The sequence below is a fragment of the Capricornis sumatraensis genome, chromosome 12 (genome assembly GCF_032405125.1).
Source record: "Capricornis sumatraensis isolate serow.1 chromosome 12, serow.2, whole genome shotgun sequence".
NCBI lineage: Eukaryota > Metazoa > Chordata > Mammalia > Artiodactyla > Bovidae > Capricornis > Capricornis sumatraensis.
In genome coordinates, this window is record NC_091080.1 from 84,646,886 (window position 1) to 84,659,581 (window position 12,696).

Consider the following 12,696-nt stretch of genomic DNA (forward strand, 5'->3'; position numbering starts at 1 on the left):
AGGGTGGGGAGACCTAAGACTGCCCTTCCATCAGCAAGCTTGTGATCTAACTGAGGGTTTCTGGTGTCCAACCAGATTCCTGACATGGGGCTGTGCTGACCAGCACCACCCGGGTGTCAGATCACCATAGTAGCTATGCGTGAGTATACTACTTGACTCTCTCCTGTATGGGGCAGCCATTATGGTGCTTCTCACCCTCTCTTCTGACTGCCAGTCACAATATGGGCTTGAACCACACAAAATTAGCATTTTTGGTGGCCAAAATGGTCAGATGTCAGCAATTTCATATAGGTGGTTCTTACACTCTCCACAATATTATGCTGCCACTTGAAACCTCTCACATGATTTTACTGGTTTGTTTTAAGGCTTTCCTGGTGGCTCAGGTGGTAAAGAATCCACCAGCAATGCGGGAGACTGGGTTTGACCTTGGATTGGGAAGATCCCCTGGAGAAGGGAATGACAAACCACTCCAGTATTCTCGCCTGGGGAATCCCAAGGACAGAAGAGCCTGGTGGGCTACAGTCCGTGGGACTGCAAATGAGTTGGACACGACTGAGCGACTTTCATTTCACTTTACTTCAAGGCTATTATAAAAGGATTTTTTTAGAAAAGAGTGATGGTTGGACTTACCTGGTGGTACAGTGGATAAGAACCCACCTGTCAATGCAGGGGACACAGATTCGATCCCTGGCCCGGGAAAATTCCACATGCTACAGGGCAGTTAAGCCGGTGCGTCACAACAGCTGAGTCTGCGCTCCTCAACAAGAGAAGCCACTGTAATGCGGAGCCCACGCACTGTAACTGGAGAGTAGCCCCTGCTCACCATAGCTAGAGGAAGCCCGTGAAAATCAGCGAAAACCCAGTGCGACCAAAAGCAAATAAAGATTTAGGAAAATAAACCTGTGTAAGAAAAATAAAGTCATGCTTTAAATGCGCAAAATAGGATAAGAGTGTAGAAGCAGAGAAATCTTAATCCTGGACTATACAGTTCAGAGGCATCCTTAAGAACATTTTGATGTACTTTATTTCAGATGTTTTCCTTTGCATTTTTTATAAAGTTGAGATGTTATTGCATATATAATGTTATATTTTCTGTTTATGAAAAGAACAATCTTCATATAAATGTTTTTAACACACTTTTTAATGATGGCATTAAAATGTCATTGGTTGTAGGTATTATAATTTATCCTGCTGATGGACCTAAAGATTGTTTTCAGTTCTTAATATTATATATATCTAGTTTTATTTCTGATCATTTAAAAAAATAAATTTCTGTCTTAATTCATTTGGGCTGCTGTAACAAATTGCCATAGACTGGGTGGCTTATAAGCAATAGAAATTTATTTCTCACAGTTCTAGAGGCTGGGGCTTCCAAGTTCAATGCTCTGGAAGAGTCAGTGTCTGACAAGAATGCACTTCCTGGTTCATAGATGGCAGTCTTCACTATGTCCTCTCATGGCAGAGCCAGCTTGGGAGCTTTCTGGTGTCTCTTTTATAAGGGCACTAATCACCTATGTTCTCTCCTTCATAACTAATCACCTCCCAAATGCCCGCCCATCATTTTGGGGATTATGTTTCAACAGGTGAATTTTGGAGTGGGGGACACAAGAATTTAACCTACAGCAATTCCCAGAAGGAATTAGGTTGAGTTACTTGAAATTACTGGATCTGAAGCAGGAACCTTTTATAAGTGTCTTGGTTTATAGCATCCATTGGCTTTCCAGAAAGCACGTGCCTCTTGATTAACTTCAGCCATGATGACAGAGCCAGTCCTTTGCTGATTCTGGTTTGGTTACCAATGATAAACGCTGTTTTTGAACTTGCGAGAGTTTCAAAATGAATGGTCAGAAAAGGCTCCGCAATCAGGTGGACCCTGAGCCAAGCCGGAAGGATCCATAAGTTTCAAATAAACTTCCAGCAGAAATACAGGTACAATGGAAATGATATGGCATTTTGTGGAGACAGTCATAACCTAATTTTCCTAGGGTAGACAGTTGCAGCCTGGGATATAAATTCAGAAAAGGGCTGTCCGCTGAGCCTGAGCTGAATCCTGTAGGTAATGGGGAGCTGTTGACAGTGTTTGAGCAGGGATAAGAGGAAAACAATGTTTCAGTGGTCATAGGAGTCTTTATCTGGGAAACCAGCAGAAACACCTTGAGCAGTAGCAGAAGACTTTTTAAAATGGTTTTCTGTTTTAAAAATTATACATCATATGAACATCCTAAGAATGATTTGCCCTCAGGATGTTTAACGTGATGGTGGTGTGACCTGTCAGCCATGTCTGTGTGGCTCCAGCTTTTACACTCAGGCGGTGTGGCTTGGAGACCACAGTGACTGGATCCGCATTGGCAGTCAGAAGCTATTTCACACGGAGGAAATCTCAGTTTTCATGAAATGAAGGTCTCTTTGGTTTTTACGCATGCAGTTACAATAAATCCTCATGAGAATTGCCCTAAGAATTTCCTGGTAAATAAAAATTTTATCTCTTTTGATTGCATTTTTTGCCATTTTCAAAGGAAATGTATATATTGCAAATTCTGGTTTCCAGTATGAATAAGTAAAACATGGTTGTTGCTATTCATTATATGTTCTCTTTTTAAAGATAAACCAGATATGTCAATCAATATGAAATGATGATGGATACTTTTAGATTCTTCAATTATCTGGTGTATTTTATATTAAATATACTAGATATATCTAGATATATCAAATATCTATATCAAATATATTTATCAAATACTAAGTAAAATGTCTTGTAATTTTGTTGTTGTTTAGTCGCTCAGTCATGTCCAACTCTTTGCGACCCATGGACTGCAACATGCCAGGCTTCCGTGTCCTTCACTATCGCCCGGAGTTTGCTCACACTCATGTCCGTAGAGTTGATGATGCCATGTAACCATCTCATCCTCTGTCACCCCTTTCTCCTCCTGCCCTCCATCTTTCCCAGCATCAGGGTCTTTTCTAATGAGTCAGCTCTTTGCATCAGGTGGCCAAAGTACTGGAGCTATAGCATCAGTCCTTCCAATGGATATTCAGGGTTGATTTCCTTTAGGATTGACTGGTTTGATCTCCTTGCAGTCCAAGGGACTCCCAAGATTCTTCTCCAGCAACACAGTTCAAAAGCATCAATTTTTCTTGTAATACACATACACTTTTAAAATCCATCTATTTGTCACCATACCTCACATAGCACAATGCTTATGTTATAGAAAAATAAGACTCAGACTCAAGTTTTATTAAGATCTGCTAAAAAAGCAAATAAGGGGGCCCTCACAAAACTGATGGGCCACCAAGGAGATTCTGATTTTTCTTGGTGTACATTGTCACAAGCTACACTAATATGACAAAATGTTACAACTGTATAAAATACTTGATGGAATTAACTTCAGATAACTACCAAATGTCACGAGCTTTCATGGAGAGTATAGCTGACATACTTTTAGAAGGATGATGCTGTTTACCCTGGGGAAATAACACATTAGGGTGTTCCCAAGTTTGCTGGGGCTTTAACCTTTCCTTGACCGGGATTTTCATGACATATAGCTCCATCTCTTAGGAACAGGGCTAGTTTCATGGGTGTGTGACCTGCATGGTCACAGAGGCCCTATGCTTAGAAGGGTCTGGTGCTTCGTGTGATGTTCTTCTATTTCCATCTTGAAATTCCGCATACATTTTGAACAAGGGCTCTGCATTTTCATTTTAAACAGAATTCTTGTTGTTAGGTTGCTTTTGCGACCCTATGGGCTGTAGCCTGCTAGTCTTCTCTGTCCATGGGATTTCCCAGGCGAGAATACTTAGTGGGTTGCTGTTCCCTTCTCCGGGGGATCTTCCTGACCCAGGTCTCTTGCATTGGCAAGTGGATTCTTTACCACTGAGCCACCAGGAAAGCCCTTTACACAGGGTACCTCAAATGATCTAACTGGCCTTGGTGAGAACTGATTTCATTTTCCCTTGCCGTGTATTATGGGCTAAAACATGGTTTGTCCACAGGACCAAACTCAGACCAGGTTAGGGGCAAGGGCTGCAGTGAGCTACAGGAGCTTTCAGCCAACGCTTCTCATTTCCGCAGGAGGCTAAACTTAGTACAGTAGGAGAAGCGAGGAGAGTGCAGAATTTCCAAGCAGGCAGGCTGCTGGAGCTGGAGTGTCTCCAGGAAGAGCGGTAGCGATTGGCCGCCATGCCTGCCGCACCCACAACCACATCAAGCTGATAACCCCCAGGCTCTAACTGATCGCTTCTTATACATTATTTCCTGTAACTTAATTTTCTCAACAAACTGCAAGGTGAGTATTACTTTTACACATGAAGAATCTGAGATTTTCAGCAGTCAAGTTGACCATAATTATAGAGCTATTATTAGTAATGGTCTTTTCTTATTCACCTTTCTACTGTCTTAAGAAGTAGCTATTCCTCTTTGTTGTTAAAATTGAATGCAAATCACTTGTCTACTTAAAAAGATTTACTATCAGGGAGAGAGCCATAGATTTTGCTTACATGTATAGTTTACTTTCTTTTTCCTTTTTAAAAATATTTATTTATTTTGGCAGTTCCAGGTCTTACTTGCCACTAGGGATTTTCAGTTTTTGTTGTGGTCTGTGGGATTATTCTAGTTGTGGCATGTGGGATCTAGTTCCCTGACAAGGGATGGAACCCAGGCCCCCTGCACTGGGATCATGGAGTCTTAGCCACTGGACTACCAGGGAAGTCCCTAGATTGTTTATTTTTTACTTTTTACTTTCATATAATTGTAGGTAGTTTTACTCTTTGCGAGCTTTTGGATATAAATTTGCTTACTTTTCTTCCATGGATGCTACCCAGACAGTATATTAATGCTGGAAGGGTTTTTCCAACAGGAGATAGGTACACCCTCCTTTTTTTCTCAGAAGGTTGTGTCAGTAAACCGTGTTATATATTTTTTAGACCTCAGCCAAAATGACATTCTGTTTCTTGATTATTTCTATAATTATTTTCCTAGTCGTTATGTGTGATTATGTTCTGCGGTAATTCTAAAAAATTATCCATGTTTTCTCTTTTAATTTTGCATTTAAATAAGGTCTTTCAAAAGTCTGTAAGTAAATTCTATTCTGGACTAACTTGAATTATGTCTCCTGCAGGAAAGCGTCCCTGGCAGCTGACGTGCCCAGGCTTGGATGCAGTTCCTCACTCAGCCACAAGTACATCCCCCGGAGGGCCGTGCTGTATGTACCTGGCAATGATGAAAAGAAGATAAACAAGATTCCCTCCCTGAATGTAGACTGTGCGGTGCTCGACTGTGAGGATGGTGTAGCTGTGAACAAAAAGGTAACGGCATGATTTTTCCTTAAAGTGGAAAAAAGAAATGCATTGAAATTTGGTAGCATTGCTCACGATTTGGAAAGAGTCTACCATATTCACTGTGTGCTGATTACTAATATACTCATGGGCTTCCCTGGTGGCTCAGATGGTAAAGAATCCACCTGCAATGCAGAAGACCCAGGTTTGATCCCTGAGTCAGGACGATCTCCTGGAGAAGGAAATGGCAACCCCCCTCCTGTATTCTTGCTGGAGAATCCCATGGACAGAGGAGCCTGGTGGGCTACAGTCTTTGAGGTTGCAAAGAGTTGAACACGACTGAGCAACTAAGAACAATATATCAGCATGGAATATATTCTTGACCAGCCCTTGTATGAGTTCTGAATGTGTATGGTTCTTTTCTCCAAGAGACAGGAGGAATCCAGCCAAAATATATTTAAAACTGTGATCTTCAGTATATATGATTATGTGTGTGTGTATAGATAAAGAGATATATGCTTAAAAAGAAAGAGAATTCGATTCTCAATCTGTTTCAGCTGTGATATTTGCTGGTTTAAGTAAATCAGTTAATCCTAGACTTGTGGTATGAATTTTTCAGATCAATAAGATGAAATTAGGAATTTATTTCTTTTTACTGCCAGGTAAAAAGTGTAGTGAGTGACCTTATCTTTTCCAGGACAAGTGCCAATAACAAATAGTCTTCAATGGATAAGTCACTGTTTTCCCTCCATAGTTAAAGGGAAACTACACACAGAACTTCAAACTTGCAGGTTCTAGCTGGTTTTCTCATGGCCTGATCAGAGAAATGCGTCTTAAAAAATACCCAGTTTGTAAACAGATACAAAAGGTCCTTGCTGGCTGGTAACATGATGAATGCCTTTTGTTTCATTTTGGTTTGCTTATCTTCATTTTCTAGGTTTTTATAATGAACACAGATTTGTTCAAATAATTGGGTAAAATACATAAATCATTATAATAACTGATGTTGCCATGGAACTTTTTAAATTAAAAACATGTTTTCCCTCGACCTTCCCCTGTCCAGTCCTTCGACAGTGAGGTTGGGCTGGGAATAGACTGTGGGGCTGGAGGCACAGAGGGGCTGGCCATCTGAAGTTTTATCTATGCGGATAGTTTCTTTTCCTTGGTGATCTGAAATAGCATGCTTGTCCTGTACAACTTTTTTGATTAATTGTTTCCCTGGAGATTCTAGCAAACCAATAGTGGCCTTATTTTTTTTTAAAAGTTAGTTTCCAGCATCTTTCTAATGGTGACACCAAGGCTTTACAAGTATATGGTAAAGGATTAGAATAAACATGTGGAATCTAAAGCGTCTATCCAACATCTTTGGCATGCACCAAGGAAAATACAATTAATCTTCTTTCTTCCACAGATTAAGGTAAATAGGGCTTTTCTTGAAGGATGTAATATGATTCCAGTATTCTTCCTTCCAGAACTCACATAGCCACTCTAAGATTAGATACTAAATTGTAGTTCTAGTTCTTTGTGACCCAGGGCGATTCACTCTACTTCTTTGCCTCAATTTCTTATCTGTACCATGGGATGACAAAAATCTTCTTTTGTCAGGGACAGGGATTATAACAAGGAGTAAGTTTGATAAAATGCCCTCGAGTAGTTTGATTTCCTATAGGAAATAGATTAGATAAATCCTGTAGTAATCATGATTAGAGGGGAATTTATTTTAGCATGTAGCACAGTGAGCCATTCGGTGCTCTGATAAACTTCTAATTATATTTCTTCACAAACCTTGAGGCTATCTTCCCATTACTACCGAAGGATGTTTCCTGCCACCCAGTTGAGTTGGAAATATGGTTCATTCCTGCCTCATGTTTGCTTTCTGTTAATCTGCGTTCTGAAGCGCATCCTAATACCTGGAGCCACTACTTAGGAGGAACCTAAGGAGGGGCGAGGGGAGAAGAGTTTAGGGTGGGCAAATTGTGCCCACTGTCTTGGTGAAGATGTCCAGACAGTCAGAACACTGCAGTTCTCAGTGCACCTAAAATTGATGTTAACTGCCAGACACACTTATACACATGCTGAACTTGGAGTCAACCAAATTTCCTTTTCTTACCCGCAGAGAGTTCTGGTAAGCCAGGCCAGCACTTGTAAAACACGTTTTTTCTCTTAAAATTTTTACCCAGGACTTAATTTTATCTCATGTATTTCATTTCATAGCCCCAGCCTGTCAATGTCTTTTTGGGTTTTGATTTCCTCATCCAACATTTATGTTATCTGAGAACCTGACCAGCACCCTGTACAAAAATTTGACAGGTTTCTGATAGAGATGTTGAAGAGGTTGGAGCCAAGTGCTATGCAAACATGCCGCTAGAAACTTCTATTCAAGTTTATTTAACAAACTTTTTTTTTTTTTTGGCCACACCAGGCAGAATGTGGAGTCGTATTTTCCCATAACCCCTGCATTGGAAGTGCAGGGCCTTAACCACTGGACCACCAGGGAAGTCCCTTAACAGACATTTATATAGTGGTGACTAAATGCTAAGCATTGTTCTAAAGGTTTCAATTTGAGTAACATCCCATTGAGTTACTATTATTATACTCTGTATACAGATAAGGAAGGCTTCCCTAATGGCTCAGTGGGTAAAGAATCTACCTGCAAGGCAGGAGACACAGGAGACTCAGGTTCAGTCCCTGGGTCGGGAAGATCCCCTGGAGGAGGGCATGCAACCCACTCCAGTACTCTTGCCTGGAGAATCCCGTGGACAGAGGAGCCTGGTGGGCTACAGTCCATGGGGTCGCAAAGAGTTGAACACGCCTGAGTGACTAAGCACAGCACACATGAGGAAGCTGAAGCATGGAGAGGTCAGGTTCATGAATGAGTTCTGTGAAGATGGTTATTCAGTCACCTAATTCTCTTAAAATCCAGTCTTTTCACAAGAAGAGACGAGATTTTTACCTAATGTGTTCCAAGATGAAGACTCCTTTCTGATCTACATGGTTTAGCAATGCCTTCTCTCTCCCTGTACCTCCATCTCTCCAAAAAAATGAGTTTAAGTAGATGAGACTTGATCTTGAAGAACCCCTGTCAGTACTACCTCGTCGTTACCACCTTCACTTTGAAGTGCTGCAGATGGAAAAATGGTAATAGCTACCATGTACTGAGAATGTAAGAGGTGCTATAATAAATACTTTAATTATCTTGTTTACACCTTATATCAAAGTTTTGTCCAGGGTCCAGGAACACAGTGCCATTATATGGCAGAACCAAGATTTGAACCTCCTGAATTTTTGCCAGGAATCAGCCTCAAGTTCACTTGTTGGCATATTCAGTTCAGTTCAGTTCAGTCGCTCAGTTGTGTCTGACTCTTTGTGACCCCATGAATTGCAGCACGCAAGGCCTCCCTGTCCATCACTAACTCCCGGAGTTCACTCAGACTCACGTCCATTCAGTCCGTGATGCCACCCAGCCATCTCATCCTCTGTCGTCCCCTTCTTCTCCTGCCCCCAATCCCTCCCAGCATCAGGGTCTTTTCCAATGAGTCAACTCTTCACATCAGGTGGCCAAAGTATTGGAGTTTCAGCTTTAGCATCAGGCCTTCCAAAGAACACCCAGGACTGATCTCCTTTAGGATGGACTGGTTGGATCTCCTTGCAGTCCAAGGGACTCTCAAGAGTCTTCTCCAACACCACAGTTCAAAAACATCAGCACTCAGCTTTCTTTATAGTCCAACTCTCACATCCATACATGACCACTGGAAAAACCATAGCCTTGACTAGATGGATCTTTGTTGGCAAAGTAATGTCTCTGCTTTTGAATATGCTATCTAGGTTGGTCATAACTTTCCTTCCAAGGAGTAAGCGTCTTTTAATTTCATGGCTGCAGTCACCATCTGCAGTGATTTTGGAGCCCCCAAAAATAAAGTCTGATGCTGTTTCCCCATGTATTTGCCAGGAAGTGATGGAATATTACATAGCTCATATTATATAATCTTTTCCTCCTTTCTCTGAAAGTTAGTACCTTGGCTTCTCTTTATCTTTTGTCACCTTTGTATACTCTGCAGTTTCTCAAAGATTACCGACAGAAGCATTGTATTCACATCTGCAAATTCTTCCAGTCTCTTAGGATTTTATTGCATTTAAACCTGGTGACTTCATTTGAAATGTCCAGATAAGTCTGAAACTTCTAATGTAGCTCTTATTCTTTTTCCTTTCTTGAAGTCACCTTTTAATCATATTTCTTGTTGAATATTATTCCTCTTGATGGAGGAGATAGAGACCATTTTAATGTTTACTTCTTACCATGTTAAAACTCTCATTTCAAATGATCTAGTTATGGTTTGGCTAAACTGAACTCTTATTGCCTAATTCAACTTTCTTGGCATTATTAAAGCTTAGTCACTTCATTTTATATGTTTCATTTTATTTCTATTTTTAGTAACTGACCAATTCCATATTTCATCTGACTGGTTCTATGGAGTGTGGGCTTGTAATGAAAACAAGAGGCACTTCAGCAGAGCAGTTTATAAGTATATAATACCTTCCAGCAGTCTCTAATCCTGTCCTGTTAATCCAATTTGTGTTTAAGCAGCTCCTTCATGTCAGGGATGGCCTACCAGCTCACCTTCCAAGCATGGATGATGAAAAGACCATCTCCACTCCCCTCTTATCTTCTCCTTTTCCTTCTTAAATACATGAGGAGATACAAGGCTGTCTAAGCCACTGCTTGCTGGGACACAGTGAAAAGAAGCCAAGTAATGCAGAGATTTCTGGTGAATCTCCATGAGGCTGGGTGAGGCCAAGAAGGTAGGAGTGAAACTGATAGAGGCAGGGCTCCTGGGCTGCTATTTTAGCTGAGTAAATATTTAACTTTGTTTAACGTTTCAATGTGTAAACTGAAATACTCAGTAAATATTGAGTACCTACTCAGCCAGGCACCATGGCAAGCAGGAGGAGAACAAAGAGAGTGGCATGGTCCCTTGTCTCTAAACAACACACGTTTTGAATTATCTTTTCAACTTCAGGCATGATATTGACTCCATGCTACGGGAACTATTTCTCACCCCACTACCACCCTGTTCCCATTGCATGTGAACCTTTCCCATCTGTCAGTTGTCCTAATACAGTTCTATGTAACTTTGAGGAGATTGGTGTTCAGTGTAAAAAATAGCAGAGTTGAGTCACATAGTAATAAACTGATCACCTTTCCTTTTCTGCCAGCCTGTTGTTTTCCCTGGAGTTCATAGTTATCTTTTTTCCGCCTGGTTTATTTTTCTATTCAGCTGTTGCTAATGCAAAACCCACCTCTTCCTGATTGTCTGAATCTCCTCTTAATATGTTTCAAAGCATCTGGTATTTTTTCAGTTTCATCTTCTTGGAGAACTCTCTCCTTGACTCTTCCGATCCCCTCAAGTCTGAAGTAGCTGTCCTTCAGGCCTGTTGCACAGTTGCAATCCCAAACTCACCTTTCCCCCACCCTGGGAATTCCTTCTCCTCTCAGCTGGGTTGGATATCCTGTTGTCTGAGTTTTTATATCTGAGTACATTTGGGTGAGGACACCTTCCAGGAGTTTCTGAGAGGAGGTTTCCCTGTGAAGGACAGAAGCAACTTATGTACAATCTGATTTTTTCCTAATTTGATTTGTAAAGAGCGGGAGTATATTTGGAGAGTAGGATCATGAGGGTCTTACATGGATCCTTCAGGAAGCCAAAGGAGGAGCTCTGAGTTGTGACTTGAAGAAGGCTTTTCTATGGGAACCTGAGCTAGTGAAATCTGCCCTGTTACTCACAGGCAACTTGATTTGAGACCAACAACCCAGTTCAGTGGAAAGGGTAGAGGGCTTGACAACAGACAATCCACGTAAAGGTCCCAATTTCAACACTATTTATCCAGGGAACTTGAGTCCTGTAATCTATGAGGCTCTGTTTCTTTATCTGTCCCATGAGATTGGTAATAATGAATCCTGTACTAGCCACCACAGGGCCAGCTGTGAGGCACAAATAGAAAAGCATTTTGCAAACTTGCAAGTGCTAGATAAATATTGCTTTTCTAAAGAAGCAGCCATGTCATTTTTAAAATAATGAAGCTTAGAAGATTTAAGAGAATGGATATTTAGCATATTCCTTAAGGTGTCTCTTTCAAGTCATTTGATGGTCAAGAACAGACTGTGGAGCCAGACTGTTGGATTCTGGTGTCTGGAGTCTGACATCAGCTTGTCCTAACAGTGTGACCTTGGACAAATGGACTTTAGCCCATCTCTCTGTGCCTCAGTTTCCTCATCTGTAAAATGAAGGCAATAATGGTAACAATAGTCTCTACCCCCACAAAATTATATTAAGTGGGTGGGTACTTGTAAAGTGCTTCTTAGGACAGTGCCTGGCATATAATGTGTTGAATGAGTAGCTGATAAATACCTCAGAGCAGTTGTCTTAGCTGCAACCCTGGCCAAGAGTCTGATGCATCAACTCAAGTCACTGATGCTTGCTTAGAATGCCGAGGGTTACTGGTATTGGTTTGCATTCTGGATTCCTGACTCTCACAGGGTAATGTTTTGGCACAGGTAAGTTTTTGCTCTAAATGTCACAGAGTTTGCCAGTTTTGCTATTATTATTAATTTTTTTTTTTTAGCCTCTCTCTCCACTATTGTAGACAAAGAAAAAACTCTAGGGACAGCAAAATAACCACTTTTTCTTTCAAGCACCTTCACAGATTTCTTAACACTAGGGGGCTCGAAACAGCTATCTTAGAAAGATCTTACTTAATTTTTTTCCTCAGGAAAACAAAGAGAAAATTATCTTTCGCAAGCAGCTAAGCAGTAGATTTTCACTTTGCATCTCTGTGCTGGGTCCTTGACAGAAAGGAGTAAGAGAAGGGTGGAGGAAGGTGGCTGACTCTGAAGGCCTTTCTCCCCTGAGAAGCCCCGTGCACAGCACCATTCTCAGTTCTGGGAAACAGACCAGGAGGACAGCCCCGGCTGGGACTGGGGTGTTGGAGGAGGGGTGCCCTTAGCAGTTGAGGGGAGCCCATGGTCGGTGAGGGGTTGGAGAAGCAGCTCCCTTCCCCTCCCTCCGCTCTGCACGTGGAGCCCCTTGGGCTGCCAGGAGGGCTATCTTGTCGATTGTGAAAAGCAGGGGGAAGCTATTTGCCTCCTAAGTAACCGTCAGTGCTACAGAAACCCCAGAAGATCACTGCCCCCACCCCCTGCCCAGGGCCATGTTCTTTGTTGCTTTTGTTTGTTGTAAAGACTCCTTTCTTACTGGCTGTGCTGGGTCTTGGTTGCTGTGCACAGGCTTTCTGTAGTTACAGTGATCGGGCCGCTTCTCAGCTGTGATGCTCGGCCTTCTCGTTGCGGTGGCTTCTCTTGTTGCGGAGCTCTAAGAAGCAAGGGCTTAGCAGCTGTGGTGCACAGGCTTAGTTGCTCTGCGGCATGTG

At 41.7% G+C, this 12,696-nt stretch overlaps 1 protein-coding gene across 3 annotated transcripts in view; it reads left to right on the forward strand.

Moving 5' to 3' along the window:
• Positions 1 to 12,696, forward strand: part of CLYBL (citramalyl-CoA lyase) — a 222,631-nt gene that overhangs the window by 116,788 nt on the left and 93,147 nt on the right. For all 3 annotated transcript variants that reach the window (XM_068984529.1, XM_068984530.1, XM_068984531.1), the window contains exon 2: positions 5,115 to 5,301. In XM_068984529.1, the coding sequence (XP_068840630.1) occupies positions 5,115 to 5,301 (187 nt within the window). The remainder of the gene's footprint in view (positions 1 to 5,114; positions 5,302 to 12,696) is intronic.